This window comes from Manacus candei, unplaced genomic scaffold, assembly GCF_025592945.1.
Source record: "Manacus candei isolate 608988 ecotype Guabito, Panama unplaced genomic scaffold, ASM2559294v1 h1tg000014l, whole genome shotgun sequence".
NCBI lineage: Eukaryota > Metazoa > Chordata > Aves > Passeriformes > Pipridae > Manacus > Manacus candei.
In genome coordinates, this window is record NW_026138062.1 from 30,799,335 (window position 1) to 30,819,941 (window position 20,607).

Sequence of the window (20,607 nt, forward strand, 5' to 3'; positions counted from 1 at the left end):
TAGCATTCAATACTCCTCTAGTCATATTGCTGTCTCCACTATTGACTAAACTAAGAAACCACAGCACTTAAAAATAGCTCAGATAAATAAATCCTTTTTCATTTCTAAAGAATGAATTAATATATACTAAAACACAGACCTGCTGTGAAAGCCCGTGGCACCTGGTATATATGAACTTGTTAACATTTGGAATCATCTTCAAAATGTGTATTTAGCTACTTAGAAGCATAGAAAATACAAATAACGTAGATAAGTATCATAGAAAAGTTTGTTTTTATGTATCCAATTTTTGTTCTACTGTGAAAAATTAAAGCAGCTGTCTCTTCTATCTCATGCCAATGGTAGGCACTGGCTGGGGATGGAAAGGCCAATATTCCCTTCCCCGGGGCCCCTGAGCATGCTTTGCTAGGAGAAGTATAAGCTGGGAGAAGCAGAGAGAGGAAGGATTAGCAAGGACAGCGAGGCAACAAGGATGGAGCTTGAGAGGTTGCTGTGAAAAGGAAGGAGAAGACAGGAGTGACTCTCAGCAGAGACGAAAAGATGACAACTGGGGCCCAAGAAGCCACTGAAAGTTGCAAGAAAAAACACAAGAATGCAGGAAAAAATAACATCAGCAATGGCTAGAGATATTTTCAAAAAGTATTTACATTTTTCTCAGCTAAAGTTTGGGTTTTCTTTGTTTCACAAATGGCTATGTGCCAGTTCATATTCTAATAAAGATTATGACAAGAGAGAGCCAGCTCTTTTAGTGGGTTTCCTGTTATGGATAGGAAACACATACTCAAATAAATAACTGCTTCAGGGTCACATTTAGGGAGGTGCCCTTGTCCAATCCTCCATTCCAGATGAGGTTCAGCTATGCCATCTATCCTGCAAGATATCTGTCTACCCTGTTGTCCAGAATTTGAGTGACAGTAACTCCACAATCCTTCCATCAACTGACTTCAGTGCTCTTCATTTGAGGAAGTTTTACCTAACAACTGGCTTGAATCTTTCATTACACATCTAAGTCCATTTTCCCTTGTCCTAGCTATCAGTCTATCCCAGATACAGAGAATAAATTACTATTTTCTCTTTGCATAGTTTATTAAATGTTTGAAAAGCATTATTCTACCAGCTCTACAGTCTTTCAGCTCCTAAAAGTCTAAATGAAGGACAATGATGTATTGCTCCATTGCTAAGTTTTAGTTAGAGAAGTGCAAAATACAGTTTCAAACTCCCCAAACTATCTAGCAGAATTATTGCTAAATGCTGTATAACTTTATTTACTCCTATATATACTTTGGCCTTATTATATTTTATCACATGCTGATCACACAGAAGCCAAAATAAATGCTTTTATCAACCTCTGTAGTCTTTCGATTGGAGATTGAGATTGCATACTTTTCTGATAGCATCTGTTATTTTTCATTCATTTAGCACAGAGTGTAATTTGTCAGACAACATACATTTTACAGATCACCAGCCTCATACTTTAGAAGGGTCATTGTTAAATTCACCTGAAGATAGGGACAAGGAGACTCAAAAATTAGGAGGAGAAAAATGTATCTCAGGGATGATATTTTCACAAAGGGATAGCCCACAGAGAACCTTCTGTCTCCCAATCCGCTTTCCTCTTGACAGACAGAATAGTTGATAACAGAATTCTTAAAACTCCTATTGCACCTTCAGTGGCACTAGTGGTAAAAGGTCAATGAAAAGCCAGGTCTATGCAAAGGAATGCTTGTTTGAAGCTACTGTGACCTTGAGAGGTTTATGTTTCAAGATACCAGTGTTCATGAAAAACAAACCTCAAAGTATTTTCTTACTACAATACACACATTGTGCCATCCAGTGCAAATCAAGACATGAAGGAAAATACATATAAAAAAAACTTCCATCAAAAAGACCTTCCCCGTCAGTTATATCATTTGGCAGGCATAAAATGAGAGAATGCAAAGAAGACACAGAAAACCAGCGTTTGGTTTCTTTGCTCTTGCCAAAACATATCAAAGGTTCTGAATAAGTCTTTCTGAATACATAACCTGACATGGGTAATTTCTTACCACAAGAAATATCTAGGGTTCAAAGAGTTAATAAAAATAGGGATTTTAGTGATCTAAATCTATTTGTAGTACTTTCTGTCTAGTTGTCCTTGATATTTCACAAACTGGTAACCTCCTCTGCTCCCCTTTCATTCACACTTCTGATAAGATAGGTTAGCTTTCTATCATTTAATAGTCAACTACCTTTCAAACAGCTCGAGAAGCTTGACTTTTCTCAGGTGAAGAATGATGCAGTAAAGCTACTGAAGGATGAAAAAAAAGGTAAAATGAATATTATAACAGACATTTCTTGTCTGTAAATGTGATATCTAGTTTATTTTAATAGCTATACTAAAACCCCAAGGTATAGTTAACAGTATTTTATGCCTTGTGTCCTCATATAAGAAAACATCCCCCAAATGCATTTTCTAATTTACAAGCCTGTGACAAATCCAAACTGCTGAGAAATTAAACTTTAAAAATATGTCTTCAGGTGATAGAGGACCACTATTAACACTATCATAATTGTACACCACTTGCATCAAATCTGACATTTGTGCTTAATATGTTTTGCTAAGGGTATACCATTTTATGGCCTCCCAATGAAATAAAATCCAACCCAGACGTTTTCACTTTTCTAATATAATTCACTTCAAGCTTTTAAAGCTGCCATTTCTTTTTCTTTCTTTCTTTTCCTTCCAAAAGGTTGATCCTCTGGCATGCATTAATTCCACAAGAGTCTAGTACTGGGTCAATGAGTCAGTCTTGAGTACCTCCATTAAGCATTAATTCACACTAAGGCACCTTAATGACATTTTGTCAGAGCTACCTTTCTAACTTCTAAACAGACTATTCAAAAAGTAATATAACAAGTTTGAGAGGCATTAAGGAAGATTAGTGCCTTAACAGGAGGCTCTGGGGAAGTCAATATTAACAAAAACTGCAGCAAGGGGGAGGTGGAAAGGAAAAAAAAATGTGAGAGCTGACTGGCCAACTTATGGTCATTTCCGGGTGACTTGCTTCCTCAAAGGTCACCCCATGAATGTTCATTCTTCCTCCAGCTTGTACTGATTATCTTGAGAGAAGGTCGATGTTGATAAAGGGAGACACAATAAAATAAATTGTTATCCAGGTTCTCCCTTGTGTGTTACCACTCTAACACAGCACATACCATATTTATTCTGTTTCATCCACTGTAGGTGAACAAGTTTCTTTGAAAATGAACCAAAACCAAAACTGTATAAGGAACAAAATGGTCTAAGTATATCTTTAATCATCCATTGGGCAATAATCTATCCTACACTACATTTTTCAAAGGTGGTCTACCTTTTGCCACAACTCAAGATGCCAGAATTACAGCTGGGTTTTTAGGCTGATCAAACTACTGCCACAGCCCTGTTTTCATTAGCTCAGTGTGAAATAATTTAGTTCCAGAGGAGACTACACAGAGGTAGAGAGGGAAGGAGGGAGGGGAAAGGGAGAAAGAGAGAAACAGAGAGAGAGAATGCCAGAGAGGACACATGCGTGTGAGAAAAGGAGCCGGACTCAAAGAATTGCAGCTTTCTAAAGAGAGATACGTTCTTTTGCAAATTTCAAGTATTTGGTTTTTAAATTTTAATGCAGAATTTTGTAATAGTGGTTTGAATGTATTTTTAAACTATATCAAGGCCGCAAAAGGACTCAGTCGTGGAAAGTGTCTGCAGTGCTTAAAAAAATCTCAATTTACTTGTTAAAATGGATCTACTTCAGCACTGACTTAAGCATTTGAGGATAAAGCGACTCATATTCCTCTTTCTTAAAAATTAACTGATGAAAAAGACCACCACACTTTATTTTCCTAAAAAAAATAATTTAAAAAGTATTCTTTAAATTAGATCTTGCTAATAAAGAATTAAGGCAATTCATATGATTATTTAATATAGTACTTGAAAGCAAAAATTGTGGCCAACTCACTATGCACAGCAATGAGGAATGTCAGATTAATCCCACACACTGTTTTAAAATTATTTCATAACCTTTGCCACAGTAATTAATGAGGTTAGTAAGATCAGAGATTAATGTACTTAAAGCAGCTTAGATGAATTTCAAATGTATGATAAGGAATCCATGAAAGATGAACACTTTGCTAGTCTGAACAGTTTTCAAAGTGTGCAACTTTGATGGGTAGCCTGTATTCCATGGACTATATATTTACTATAAAGACTCGAAAAATCTTAAGGATGGGAAAACAATTTACAGCATGTGTATCACATGGGAATCCACACTGCCAACCCTCTTCCCACATTTATAACTGCATGTAGAGCCAGAGGAAGCTACACAAATATGCTAAAACTTTTAACAGAGCACGCCTCCTCTTTTGCACACTCTCTACTTTCTTACAGGAGTCCTGGAGAATATTAGAAGTTTCCAGACTGCTGGACATGACTTTTTGAATGATTCCTACTGTCAGAGCTGAAGCTCTTCTGTTGTGCAAGACAGTGGATGTTGCTCTTAGGATAGTGGTAAAAATAAGTAGAGATTTTGAGGGAGTTGCTTGGTGGTTCCCCAAATCTCACTGCTTTTTAAGTCCCTGAGAACTGGATTAAAATGTTTGAAAAGTCTGTAAGGCATTCCAAGCAGTAGCACAACAATCTGAAAAAAATGAGGTATTTGTATTAGCAGTAACAGTTCAGTTTCCTATCCTTTTGCAGAATGAACTTCAAGGCCTCAGGGAGAAGTTGGCCCTGATGTCATGGCATTGAGAAATGTAGTTCATTAAGATCTTAAGCAACAAACAACAGCAACAATTAGTTGCTATACTCATTCTTGATTTATCGCTAAGAAACACAGACTCTGCAAACAGAAAGGGCCTAAAGGGTCAACTAACACATTCTCTTGCCAATTCATGATTGTCCCTGATTCTTTTCCACTGCTTTGCCAATCTACTTACAAAAGAAACTTTAGAAATAAGGGGTTTACTACTTCCCCTTGTGAGGATATTCAAACTCAAAGAATACTCAATTTTACTTTAACTTTTCATACTTTGTTGCTTTGGTGAGCATTCTTCCACTCTGATCCCTTTCCTCTTTGTTCCTTGACAAACAATTCCTCTCTTTCATATGTTTCCATATTTCATAGCATTTATGTATCTTCACTCTTAGACATTAATTACCCCACACATACACACTTTTTTTCTACTTGTATCCAACTCCTTAAACACATTTGCTGCTCTTCTTATGGCTCTCTCCAGTTTGGGTACATACTTCCACTAGCTGGCTCCCGCAAAGAAAGCACTAAGCATTTTGCTTTATCCAGCATGAATGCATACTAAAAATTGGACAAGGAAAAGGAAAATAACTTGTGTTCTCCAAGAACATAATAGGTCTGAATGAATGACTAATCAGACTGTTTTAGGGGGAAATTAGATGCCATGAAATATTCTAGTTGCTATAATCTAAGGATAAAGCTTTGGTCTCATGATAAGCTTTCTATCATCCTGTTGATCTTACAGTTTCCTTGTTAAGCTTAAGACAAAACAGCAGTGCATTAACATATATTGCTTAGGCTACTGAAGTGTACCTCAGTGGACTTAACAGATGATGCAATACATTGAATGCTGGTATTAAATCTCCTCTAATTTCTACTTGTTTTTATTTTTTACCTTTTTTTTTTTTTTACTTAGATAGGTTATTAAGGTTTTCTATTTGTTTTAGCATCACTTAAAGATTCAGCTCATTTTTTGAATCTGCTTTTGTTTATCTATTTTTATGTTAAGCTGAATCAACCAATAATAAATCAACTCAAGGTTAGTTTCTAAACCCACCTTCCCTGTACCTTCATTGATTAATAAACACATATTTTAAGCAGCATGTTTAATCCCTAAAGTATTCCTGAACAGTCAGGTCAGGGAAAATATGGAGAAAACATTTATTGGCTAATAAATACCTCCTCTATGCCTTCCATATTAGATTTTTTGTAATGACTTAGATCCAAGAAGTATTTCTCTTTCGAATTGTGTCACTGAAATGTATATATATATAAATCTGACTCTGGGGCTCTACAGTAGATTGCCAAATGTATTCTGGAAGACACTGTTGGACAATCTTTCCCCCCAGTGTAACTCTGACCCTTAATTATTACTATTTTTCCCATTATTCCCAAATCTCTTTTTTAAATTCAATGACATTAAAGTACATAGCTACCTTTTGCCTTCCTTTTCTGAAGGTATCTGTTTTTTTAATACCAATACATTTTGCAATGCAGCTGTTATCCATCCATAATTCCTTCATCCTTGTAATACCTGGTGGCAGCAGTTTAAATTACCCCACTTGGTTCACAAGGTTGCTGGTATTTTCATACAAACATTTCAGTTCTTTGTTTTACTGATAACTAATTTGGTTGCTAGTTTAGGAACAATCCTTTCACTAATTATATACCCTAGCTAAATACCATCTCTCCGTCTGTCCTCAGATATTCCTTTATCTTTTGCAATGCCTTGATGTATTTAACTGCCCTCCTCCTGTGTACTAAAGCCAGACAAGAAGATTACAGTCACTTCCAACTGTCTTCCCTTATTCCTCAGTTTAAGGCTCTTATCTTTTGTTTGAGCCTCACTCCTAGGAAGTCACTTTTGCAGATATTCTAGTGGAATTCCAGGAAAACGAGATTTCATTGAAAGGGAAAAATTAAAATGTCAGCACTTTGAACATATAACAAATATAGTAGATTTTACCTCAAATTCCTTCCAAATTAGGAAATTTCCTAATGCACTTAAAATATTGTGATAGCACTTAAAATATTATTGACTTCCAGAGGAACATGAATAGATATGAAATAGGTTGTAGGAGGCCCAGGTCAGTTTCTTTTCTCTAAAAAGTATTTTCTCCCACATGTTGAGATGGCTATACAATTTACAATTAGTTATTCTAACTAGTAACTAAATAATAACAACATGGTTTATCCACATACACTTCGGAAACTGCTAGGATTATTTATGGAAACATGAGCTCTGGAATAAAATAAATCAACAAATTTACTTTTTTTTTTTTCAAGATAAGTAAAAAATATCATGGCAATATGACCTTGACTTTATAATTTCCTAGTATGAGTGGCAGTATAAAAATAGAAGAGAAACATATTCACTGTAAAAAAAGTTTTTTTTTTAAAAAGAGCAATTTTAGGTATAGTGCAGCCTTTGCCTACCTTATTACTAGAAAATGAGACTCGAGAAAGCACCATATTATTCAAAATATTACTAGATTTTGGGTTCTTTCTGATAAGGTTTCATGTATATGAACAATAGCCCTTTGTATTTAACAATAGGTAAGAAAAAACAACAGTAAAATCATCCTGCTCTCTGGCTGTTTCTGTATATCGTGTAGAAGTTGTTTTAATCTAATGTGTATTGTTGCATAATATCCCCAGGCACTTTCAAGTAAAAGCTAAAGCTGTACAGAAAAGCCAACATTTTAAATGGGTCTTGTCATTAATGCTTTATTAATTGCCCCAGGCAATGTAAACCCAGAGCTAGGCAAGCTATAACAATATGACACTTTAAGGTCAAATCCAATTCCTGCTGTGTTTTATAGAGTGGGCCAAATATTGAGTTAACAGCAGGAAAGAACAATTTATTGGGCTTTTCTCCATCTCCTGATTATCTGATCTAAATTAAATCAGTTAGGTTGTTTTTCTCTAAAAACAAAACACCTTTTGTCCACTCAGCTTCAAAGAATCTTTGATTGTTTCTGTTAGAACAATAAACTTTAGTAACATCTATTTATTTACACTGTACCTAGTATACTGAATACAAAGAAATTAAAATATATAAATATATAAAACCAAAATAAATATAGCATCCTCTTACCTAAAACTAAACACCACAAATGAAAATGCGGATTTATCTATTTATTTGATATATATGTTACCTTCACATCTGAGGTATCTCTTTGGCTGTTCCTCCACGACCTGGCTACTGAAGAGAAGGTTCGATCTGGGTGGTCAAACTTGCCATCATTTGCATTTAGAAAGAATGTTGTAAAGGGCTCCTGTAGTTAATGAAATTAAGACAGATTAAGAAAACAGTACAAGGAATCATGCAGCAGGTTTCTGTCAAACTCCAAATACCTTTTGTAGATCAAAATACTTCATAAAGGCAGAAGAAAAACATGGCACCTCATAATTATATGTATGCATGGGTATCTGCACTGAACACCTGAATACATTTATTGGCACTAACACATTTTGCACACACAAATCTTGAGTTCTCTTCCATAACACTAATTACCCACCAGTAGCAGACCCATGTAGCTCAGATCCAGTTCACAATGACTTCCTACTTCATTGCAACCACCATAAACACACTCTGTGTTATTTATATAACTGTGTTTTGTTTACCCCTTGTATGTTGGTATGTCAAAATAAAATCTTTAAAAAATCCCCTCTCTTAATCTTCCTTTTCATTTAATTGAAAGGACCTCAGTATGTTCCACTTTGCCTCATGGTGAGTAGAACGGCTCTATAGCCATTATGAGGCAGACTATGGTTATAGGAAACCTAGCTTCATCATTACTTTGGGGCAGAGACAGATTAAATATTTAGAGTCTTTAGTTTTGCTAATTCTATCTGAAATCACGATCCCAATAGTTACTAAATGGAAACAGCTACTAACTTCCGGGGAAGAAGAGCTCAAGTCTTAGACAGTCTGGATAACCCATTTTCATGTCCCCACATTCCACTGCAGGGAAGGGGTTAACAGAGGACCAAATCTTTATTTGACCTGAATACTGAGATCATCGCCAGCTCCCTGGTTTTCCAGCACCACTCCATTAGCTCTCTTATTCAACTGTATATTTAGCAATATGTCTAGAGAGATGGAAGTTGCTTCTTCCTCTTTGCCAAAGTCTCCTGGGGAATGTTTTAAACAGGCTCCCTTTTACCAAATTCACACCTAAATTTACTTCCTTACATATCCTGATCATTTGGAAAGTTTGTTAATCAAAGCAGTTCATAATTAGCAGATCACAATTGGTATTACACTATTATTCATCTATTATTTTAATTTTATTCTATATATTCTCTGTTTCCTTTTCTGAAACTTTTGAGGAAAGCAGAGAACTCCTCCTTTGATAAAGAATTTATGAAGAAATTATGCCACATTATACCTATTGTGTGTAAATTATCCCAGACTAAAAAGGATTGAAATAATTCATGTTTACGTAGCATTTAAGAGTAACTAAAATGTACATAAGGAAAGCATGCATGCAAAGGTAGTGAAAAGATACAAAAAGAAGAGGAAAATGCAAGAGGGAATTCAGACGTCTAGAGACCGTTGTTTCTCTATCTTTACTCCATGTCTTCCCAATTACACAACAGTCAACAAAGGCTATTTTCTTTCAAAGAAGAAAAAAGTTTATATTTTTTTCTCTAAATGAGAAATGATGTCTTATTGACATCATATTGACATATGACACATGTAAGGGAATAATTTATATTTGAAAAAAGATTTCTTCTTCTTAACTTCCAATGTCTATTGGTGCAAATATGGAATTGATTTCATTATAATAATGCAAGACATTCTACTGCTAATTAAATGGTTGAGGTTTTTATCCATATTTTTTCCTCTTAAAACACTGGGAATTTGTTTTTAAAGTACAGATTCAAAAGAATAGGATCTCATAACTATAATTTCATCAGTGCACTTATTCTAATCAGAGAATCTTAATATATGTTAAATAATTAATTAAAATAATTGAATTTAATACAAAATCATCACAGTATAATTACTTATTGGAGGACCCCAAATCCCATTGCAAACAATGACTTTGTTTGCACTCGTAAATATTGAAAGACTGTGGTGAGGAAGAGGTTTATAATTTAAACAGAATATTAAAATTTAACAGTAGCTCGACTAGGTGAGTAGTATAAACTACCACCACAAAATGAAATATTGAAAGAAAATAAATTAAGTTTTTATCAGATTTTACAGTGCTCCACATAGTGAACTTTATGTAAAATATAAATGAAAATGTATATGCTTCAGACCCAGAACTATGAAACGGAAAACAACATACACAGGAATTAGATTATTCTAATTTACCTTAAAATTCTATTAATATTATAATTTTAACATTAAATTTACAGTTTTTTAATATTACAATTATTTTGGTTTTAACTGAATTCCTCCTCCAAATTACCTATATATATTTGCAATAGCAATTATGCTATTTTTGCTAGCTTGCTCATACTGTTGTTGATCTGAGTACAAATAATTTAGTCTTCTACCAACTCCTACCTATCATTTTTTTAATAAGATACATGTAATTTTTGTGAATATTATTGTGGAGCAGACTGTGGATCATTGCTGAGGTTCTGAAGTCAGAAGCAATTGATGGATTTAAAAAAAGCAGAAACCAGAAACCAGAAAAATGATGTAATTACAATAAATTATGTAAAAATATTAATCCAAACTTCTATGACAATATTAGTTCAAGTATCTAAGACAAATACACAAAAGCAATAACATTCATAATCAAGGATTAAACTTTTAGCAGCTGAGCACTATTATGCTATCCTGCCATGGCCTGTTGTGCCTATCTTTTTGGATTTTTAATCGGTAGCAGAAATTCAGAGCTTTCACTGGCTTTATCTCAGACCTCTCACATAATTTTAAGGTAATTTTTATTCTCTGGGAAGTCAAGTGCTTATATTATATAAATATAATTCATATCTGTATTCAATATACTCATTTAAATACTGTTATTCTATGATACCGATTACTGTCATTTCATGTAAAGGTTTTGTTGCTGTGAAAGCTACAAAGCTGCACAATGTTTTCATTATAACTCCATCTCACTCGTTCAAATATTCTGAATAAAATTCATGCCTTGTTCACTGCCAACAAGAAGAGAAATTTGTGGGGTACTTGATTACATTGAATACAAGCTTGAGCTTTGAGAACAAGGAATTTTTCAGTTCAACAGCACTTCTCTCCCTCCATTCCCTTTTAACAGTGCCCAGACTCGTTTGAATCATTTATAGTGGGAGTAGGGGAGGGAGGAGGAAGGGATGTGTTCATTCTAAGACATCCTATGTCAAACAAAAATGTCTTTTCAGTCATTTGTAAGAGGAGAAAGAGAGAGTATGTAGGGATTTGACAGAGTGATGTAGACCTTTTGTCTGATATAGCTATGACTGCCCTGCTCAGATCTACCAAAAAGAAGACTCAGATTCAATCCTGTTTACCAGAGGACTTCCAGTACTTCTCACCTTTGAATCTCACTAAAAACTGGTTTTAGCTCAATCAGACCCGACTTATAATAAACCCAGAATTTCTTTTATCTTGTACAAATACTTAGTCATTGCAACAGAAACTGGAAAACAATTATTCTCTACAAACATCTTGACTACCATGTTGGAGAATCATGCTCCCTAATAGTGATATCTGTTTCAATAAAGATGCAACTGTTTCACACAAACATAACTTCTTCAACAGCAACTACTAAGAGCATCTAATTGTACCATAACTCTATCCTATTTCACCTAAATATCTGGAACCAGTGTTGATATTTACATTCTATATGATTCAAGCCAGAATTCATTCTTCTACCTTTCTTTTTCCTTCTGTCTACTTCTCAGGTTACTGGAATATATGGTATTCTGATGTAGCATTCTTGATTTAAACCAAGTGCAAACAATCACTGGTTTAAACTATTCCGCCTTCTGCAACTTAAATATTCACTGCTCCAGATGGAAATGCACATGAAGAAAATTACTCTTGAACCAGGTGATAAGGTCACCAAGCCATAAACTATAAATATTCAATTTCATTTACAGAAAAATTGAACTATGTCAACAGAATAATGCATCCCTTTCTAGAATACTTTTTATTCTGTTTGCTGGAGCAAACCTGTGAGTGATGTTTGCTTCTACAGAATAAGTAGAATTTCTTGGGTTTAGATGTAAACATGTGTAATGTGCAAAAATGTTTAATCATGGTTTCATTTCAGTAACACCTGAAAGGAGGGAAAGGCAATATTATATAAATAAGGGTTGTCTGATGGTTTTTTAGCATTATTATTAACCTGTCTGAACAATATGGTAGACTTTCATATTCATTATTTCTCTCTGTAAAGTAGCTATCTAATCTTTAATATACTCTTCAACTTTGAAAGAAAGCTGATCATTTTCAATAAACAGTTGATTCTGGATATAAAGCTGTTCCTGGAGATCATGCAGGATTCACTTGTAATTATAGCACTAAGTATTTCTAGGCTGTGGCTCAGTTCATGTCTTATAAAGCTAGTTAGAGGATTGTTACCTGTCCTTTCAGAATTCTAGCATGATGTAGTGGTCTAAAATGTAAAATGGAATAGCTTAAATAAACATGTTCAGGTAAATTAAGAATCACAACTTCACTTCACATATGAATGTGTGCTTGCACACATGGCAAGGGGGCTGCAGAGAAAGAGGGTGTACATATTATCTTGGTTTGTGAGAGATTCAAGGTCAGCTGTACAATCTTCAAAAGGGACCACAATCATTATGATATATGGCCTGGTGAGGTATGGCCATTGCTTATCCTGCAACTGGCTAGTGTTCCACAGAAGAGAAGGGAACATACCTGGACTTGCACAACTAACTCACAAAAAACGGAAACAGAATCGTTTTAGATGCACTTGTAGCTCATAGCACCAATTAAGCAATACACCTTATTCTTTTAAGTGCAATGAAAGGCAGAAGAACAGAAATTAATAATGAAATTTTTGTATTTGTTTTAGTTACCCGTAGCTTCAAAATATATGCTAAATCATTGTTGATTTTTTGAGAACATAATGAATAGGTCACTTTTAAAGATGGATTTTTACTGGACACACTTAGCATACAAAAGAACTCAAGAGAAAACTGTACTACCAGTGAAAAATTTATTAGTGACAAAACAGAGGCAGAGATTGATGATATCAAAATCAATTACGCAGGACAGAACTGATGCTAAGGCACACAAGTTTTTCAAAAAACTAGCCTGATATGTGTATTGGGTTTGTGTGGCAAAGTTTTGGTAGTGGGGGGGCTATAGCAGTGGTTTCTGCTAGAAGTTGACAGGAGTTTCCACCATATCCATCAGAGCCAATGCCAGCTGGCTCCAAGACAGAACCATCACTGGCCAAGGCTGAGCCCGTCACTTATAGCTATAGTGCCACTAGGATAACACACTTAAAAAGGGTCGGGGGAAAGACTGCAGAAGAGCAACACTATACAGAGGAATATGTGAGAGAAAGCACTCTGCAGACACCAGTCAGTGCAGGAGGAGAGGGAGGAAGTGCTTCCAGGTGTCAGAGCAGAGATTCTCCTGCAAGCCTGTGGTGAAGACCATGGTTAATCAGGCTGCCCCCCTGTAGCCCATGGGGATCTACCATGAGATCCACCTGCAGCCCCTGGAGGACTCCACACCAGAGCAGGTGGATACCTGAGGGAGGTCGTGACCCCCTGGGAAGCTTGTGCAGGAGCAGGCTCCTGGCAGGACTTGTGACTGCACAGGAGATCCCACTGGAGTCCTGAAGTACTGCACCCTGTGGAAGGGACCCACAATGGAGCAGTTCATGAAGAACTGCAGCCTGCAGGAAGGACTCACTTCGGAGAAGTTCATGGAGGACTGTCTCCTGTCAGAAGGATCCCATGCTGGAGCAGGGGAAGGGTGTGAGGAGTCCTCCCCCTGAGGAGGAAGGAGCAGCAGAGACAATGTGTGATGAACTGACCATACCCCCCATTTCCCACCCTCCTGTGTGAGGGAGCGGAAAGGAGCATGAGAATTTGGTAGTCAAGCCCAAAGAAGAAGGGACTGGGGGGGCTGAAGGTGTTTTTAAGATTTGGGCTTGTTTTCTCACTATCCTACTCTGATTTGACTGGTAATAATTTAAACTAATTTCCCCAAGTCAAGTCTGTTTTGCCCATGATGATACCTGGTAAGTGACCTCTCCTTGTTCTTATCTCAACCCTCAGGCCTTTGCTTACATTTTCTCTCTCTTGCCCAGCTGAGGAGGGGAGTAACAGAGCATGTTTGGTGGGCACCTGATGTGGAGGCAGAGCACACCCACTACAATACATCAGATAAAAGAAAGGAACAGAGGGAAATATGAGGCAGATTATCACAGAATTGGTTCAGAAATATGATATTAAAAGCAATGTTTTGAAGACAACTGACAGAAACCAGATTGCATCTGTCAAAGCCAAAAAGCAAGATGATTTTTAAGGTTTTGTGGCAATTACAAAATTCTCTCTCTATATATAAACTTCAGAGTGGCTGAAACTTCCTTTCCTACTGCAAATACTGTTTCCTCCAATTTTAAGGTCTAGGCAGGCAGTTTCTCCCCTTGGATCCCCATTTCTCTATATTGTTTTGTTCTGCTTCTATCTAGACTATCTCATTTCCAATTTACCTCTTGTCATAGTTTTTTTGTTTCTTTGCTTGCTCATTTTCACTTAATTTCTCTCTTTTTGTTTTCCCTTTTCTTTTATTCTTTGATCTACAGTCTTCTCCCATGATTTTAGATTCCACGCCTCTTACACTCTCAGTTTGTTGTCACTGTCTACCGAAAGCTCTACTGTAACACATCTTTTCCCATGAATCTTCTCCAGTCTCTTAAAATACTGAAAACATTTTTCTGTCTGAATCTCTGCATCTCTTAATGTCACCTTTCTCTTCTTGTATTAGACTGTAATTTACCTTTTCTTACACAGTCTTTATCACAAACTTACACCAAAGCACTAGTTCAAGAAATTCACAGGCATGAAATACTACTTTAACCTTCAGAAATCTGACCTAGCCTTATCTATCAGCTCCACTGGTACAATCCCTTAGGATTTTTTATCCTTTATTTTATAGCAAAAAATATCTCTCTGAGGATCACTATGACTTTATAATTTTTTCCTCTACACACATTTATTTTCAAATATTTATTTTGGCTTTCCATATGCAGCCTTAGCCAGACTCATCATATTATTTTCTTTTTTCGTTTTCAAACTTTCCTCCACCTGTCTTCCTTCACTTCTGTTGTCTACTCCCATTAGAGATTGCTTTTCTTTGTTGGTCAATCATATTTAAATAATCTTTGAAGTTCTTATGCAGGTGTGCCCCTGTATTTAAGTTCTCTGTTGTTTTCACCTTCTTTCCATCTGCATCCTCTTCTCTGGAAAGCACTGTTTTTCCTTTTCTGCTTATTATTCTCACACATATTGTTTGCTCTAACAAATATAATTTGTCAGGTCTATATTGCAAGGCCATCAAGACAGAGACCTTGTACTCTTGCTCTTTTAGGTCAGAAGAGAAAGAGCACAAGAACATCTACAGTAGTAAAAATGGCATTGCATTAACCTATACAGGAAATGAATACTTCTTGGTGTGTTGTACCTTCAGCCTGTAAGCAGACTTTCAGGTCCAAGAATTTGCTGCCTAGCAAGAGGATCTTTTGTTGAATAGCAGCCAAAATTAATAGATAAACATGCAAATAAAACTACTGCTTTTAATATACTTTAAGGCAACAAACAAGCACATGTGTGCCATAAAATGTATTCACAGTACATGAATAATTTAGCAACATTTATAAGGAATACAGTGATCACCCCACATAGGAGTGTAAACAACACTTAGTTTCCCATGGTTTAAGAAGTATATCCTGAACTCACAGACACATGAATTCTTCCCTTCTGAGCAGAAAAAAAGGACATCTCTAATGGAACCTGAGATGAGTGAAAACTCAGATATCAAGCTTTGTGTGGCTCTGTTTTGCTTTGTTGTGTGCAAAATATGCTTAGAATATACCTTAAGCAACACATCTTTATTGGCAGGGTGTACTTGAAGTTAAGTAATTACACAGTGACTCAATTTTTCTTTAATTCAGGTTTGTCTGTGGAACCTTCAGTCTCTCATCAACACTCTTTATTCTGTAAATCATAGTGATAGCACGTAAACTGAATTCAGATTCATTCTATCTTTGAAGTTTGGTCCCATTCCCTAGATCTGATTTTGATGATAAGATTTAAGCATGAGGTTTCCAACACTGACACAGCAGTTTGAATTTAGAACCCACAGTCTTACATTTCTGAAAACTGTAGAGATAGTAATTCATTGAGTAGCATAGTTCATTTGCATAAAATATTACTCTATGCTGCTTTAATACAAAACTGGTTCTATAATTCCCTTCTCAATTTGAAAATTTAAGGTTCTTTTTACAAAAGGCTTTTCTTTAATGTTGTCTGCGCCTGTCCCTAGCCAAAAATAATAAATTAATACATGAGTAGTATCAGATTTCAGTATTGTCTAGAGATATTTTTTTAGGAGGATTTAGTTTTAGATGCATTCTTCTCATTGTTTATGTCCTTATACCACCATAATTTTGTGTTTAAATTTATTTCAGATTGTTTGGGTAGGAAGGACCCTCTGATCACTACAAATTAATATTGTGATATACAGTATATCTAGAGAATTTCTAAGTTTTTAAGGTAGGGAAGAACACTGAGATTTTGATAGAAAGGTGCTTTCATTTAAAAAAAAAAAATTGAAACAGTAGTTAGTGACAGAAAAGATGCTGTAGATAAAGATTTAATTACAACCAGGATCCAGAAATACTTACAATACGAACAAGCCAAGCCAAAGTAGAAGTAGATGTAGAGTAGTGGGTGTTGTAATGATAAGGTGGAGTCTGATCATCTTCCCATGTCTCATACCGTTCTGCATAGAAGACTGCTCTCTTTGGGTTCAAAGCCCCAATAGGCTGCAAAGTGATAAGAGGTCAAATATATTATCAGCTGAAGAGCAGCATGTCTGGTATGTCACAGGTTAATTCTGCATTCAGATTCACTACACAGGAGACTCTGCAACCAAACTTGTTCCATGATGCAGTAACCCCTCCAGATTGCTGTAATCTTAGAATTTATTTTCAAAGACTTTGTGTACTAGAAGTCTTATGAGTTTCCTTATTTTAATTGACAAATATAAGTGATCCACATCTGCAAACTTTCAAGACCTTCTTGAAGTATATGTTATTTCCCAATTAGTTCAGTAACGTTGTTCTGGAAATAGACTTCTAAAACTGCATTTAAAATGCATTGAGGCCAAACTAATATTTCTGTTGCTGTCATTCACCATAATCACACAGCTAATGAAAACTGACTTTTGCTCACAAAGGATACTTAGTAATGCGCAGTTCATGATGAAAAGATTTCACACAGAACTGCTGATGGTGTCTGGTGATCCTAAGCAGAAATACTTAAAAAGCATGCATAGTCCTGAGGACTGGATATACTTTCTGTCTGAACAAAGCCACGATTTACTGAGCAAAGCAAATAAGCTTTGTACTTGAAAACAACAGAATTTGGAAATCGTTCTCAAATTCCAAGTCCATTCTGAGCAAACTTAACAGACAATCTATACAAATTAGGTAAAAAACAAAATATATGTAAGGCAGGAGTAGGAACTGTAGGTTTTGGTGTGGCTACTTAGGGAATACATGCATTTTATGATTTTTTAACCCACTTTATCTCAGAAGTCTTTGCAAAATATACTTGTTATTAAGTGATACAAGAGTTACTTGTATAAAGAAAATACAGATTTAAGCTTTTGAAGTAAAATTAACCAAACACACGGAGTTTACTACTTAGAGAAGAGCACACTTCCACACCAAATAATTGTATAAAATTACTATAATTTTTAGTGATTACTTGATTTGAAGTAATCAAAAGTTTAATTAGAATTTATATTATTAAGGGTATTAAAACTTGAAAAAAACATATACACAAGGACTTTGACCCTTTTCAAAATGCTAACAGGTATTCTTGCATTTTATTCCACCACATAATTTTTTCTGGTGAATTAAAATCCAAAGTAATTTGGAATGGAAATACCGGCACAAGGTCAAATCAGTGTGTTTCACTACATTACATATGTAAGTAAAAAATTGTAAAGCTACAAGTATTTTATTTTTTCAGCACTGCAATGTTTTTTGAGATGGCTGTTAAAAAGGCTGACATAGAACAAGATGTTTTCTGATTTAACAGTTTAGATCCTGTTTTTAAATAGTGTGGTGAACACTTACATTTTAAAACATTGTGATTTCAGTATTTTTCACTTTAAACAGTCTGGATACTTAATACTTCGCTGTGTCGTGGAGATGCTAATATGTTTCTCAAATGTGTAAAATGCATGAGTAATCCCAAAGGATCAGTGTTATCTGGTGCAGATTGCACTGTGAGACCTCACAAAACTGTTGAAAAAGAATTATGAGCCATTCCCTAGCACTTTCCAGGCTTGTTTCCCAACTACTGGAAATAGAAAAAAAATAAATATATGCATTTTTGTTGTACTTGTTTTTGTTACACATCCTGCCACTGTCAGGAAACCCACTGGCATTATTATAGCCTTTAAGCTGCCACTATATTGAAATGATTGTTCAACAACTTCCTTGAAAGACTGACTTATTAAAATACATTGTTTTCCTATTACACTGACAAACTGTGTAGATCTATGAACACTTTGCTAATTTATATCAGGGCTCTGGGTTGCTTTGGGGACTGGATGGAACCTGCTGACATCACCCTCATTAAGGTACTGTGCATCCACTTCTCTGGCAGAACAAATTCCAGTCCCAACTGCATATTTCAAGAGCTAAAGCAGTAATTCACACCCTAGTCTGTTAAAAGGAAATGTTCACCCCCTCTGAGAAGGAAACACCAAATAGCGGATAAATTGGCAGGATTGTATTTTGTAATGGAGAAACACCCTGAGAATATTTTTACCTCCACTATGAAGGTGCATCTTACCCTGTGCTGCAGTGAATTTTGAGGCTACGGAAGACAGAGAAATCATCTGTCACAATATTATTGTTCATATATGTTTGAAAGTGCAGTAGAAAATGAATATGGTAATTAATGCAAGATTGAAAATATGGAAAACTCCTGGCCTTTCAAAATATATTTGATGCTGATTAGAAGTCTTTCATCAAACAAGCTATGTGTTTTCATTATTCACTGTAAATTGACTATAGTAACAAGACCTGTGAGGCACAATTGATGCTCAAAAAATAATTACAAGGTATTTTATTTTATAGACTAGCAACATCTCTTAATGATGCGTTAAACTATATCTTTAAATAACTTTTTTTAAAAAATATATTTTATATATGTTTGTATTTATTTTAAAAGGTGCTTTCTATCAAAAATTTGACAATGATTTTCAAAGTCACATAAAATATTAATGCAAACAGTATTTTGTTTTCTAGGTTCTTCAGTGAGAAGTGTTATATTAATTTAAAAGTTAAAAGACATAAGGATGTACGATGGTTCATTCCCATTTTCATGTAAAAATGCCTGCATAAGTAGGTGAAATAATCTACCTTCAGAAGATAGACACATGTTCAATTGTATTAAATGATAAACCTGAAAAGCTGTATTCTTCATCATCATCAATATTCTTTTCAGAGTTAGAATATATTTTTTCTTTAAATTACTTTATGATTCATTTGAAGAAAAATTCTGAAATGCAGAAAACAACTGCTGAATAAAATGTAGACTTTAAGTGAAATACCAATGAGAGTTCTTGCATTGTACTGAAATTTTCATGGGAAAATCTCTGGGGAGAATCTTTTTTCTGGGATCACCCTTCCTTGCCCCCAGAGTGGAAGGAAAAAAAAGAAAGAAGAGAAAAGAAAAGAAAAGAAAAGAAAAGAAAAGAAAAGAAAAGAAAAGAAAAGAAAAGAAAAGAAAAGAAAAGAAAAGAAAAGAAAAGAAAAGAAAAGAAAAGAAAAGAAAAGAAAAGAAAAGAAAAGAAAAGAAAAGAAAAGAAAAGAAAAGAAAAGAAAAGAAAAGAAAAGAAAAGAAAAAAGAGAAGAAAAGAAAGAAGGAAAAAATAAGTGAGATAGAGCTTGTCTTCAGCTACAAAGTCTCACCTCACCTTCTCAGGACAGATCCTGGATTGGATGAACTAGTGTTCTGGCTGGTAGCCAGAGATACAGATTAATTTCTCTCATTCCACGAAGTTTTATAGCATTCATGAGGAGATTCCTCAGGTATGACTATAGCTTGCAATACAAAGGTGTGCTGGAAGTTCCTCAGCTACTTCTAGAGGGGCTAGCATAAAAACATGGCCCCATTTATCAAGATGACAACTGGAATCCCAGAAGCAGTGCAACTGTCTCAGTGCAGCACTGCATGGGGATGAAAGCTGAGAGCTGCCCATGCTCACATGACTCTGCAGCTTCTAGTTCAGCATTACATCAGTTATCTCTGGCCTGTGGCAAAGTAATACAAAGAACAGCTGATCTCCCTTTTCTCTACAATCATGGAGACCCTGATGTGAACCATTTCTCTGCACATTAATGGAAAACGATAATGGAAAATGTTCAAATATCTAAAATAGCAAGGAGTAAATTCAGCAATGTCTGCCCTGGCTTCCTCAGCATTATCTTAATGTCCAAGTGGCAAAATGCTGTTACCCAAAGTAATGGTAACAGTTCATCCCTCAGTGGATTTTCTGTAAAGATTTTAAATCTCAGTTGTACAAACTAGCAACTAAACCAGTTTTACTCTGACAAAGCATGTGTCCTGCTAGATGACAAGT

At 35.4% G+C, this 20,607-nt stretch overlaps 1 protein-coding gene across 9 annotated transcripts in view; it reads right to left on the reverse strand.

Annotated features, from left to right (window-relative positions):
* The window catches only part of NBEA (neurobeachin), a 473,668-nt gene that overhangs the window by 61,911 nt on the left and 391,150 nt on the right, over positions 1–20,607 (reverse strand). For all 9 annotated transcript variants that reach the window (XM_051778818.1, XM_051778819.1, XM_051778828.1 and 6 more), the window contains 2 exons: positions 16,628–16,768; positions 7,928–8,047 (listed from right to left, as the gene is read on the reverse strand). In XM_051778818.1, coding sequence (XP_051634778.1) covers positions 7,928–8,047; positions 16,628–16,768 — 261 coding nt within the window. The remainder of the gene's footprint in view (positions 1–7,927; positions 8,048–16,627; positions 16,769–20,607) is intronic.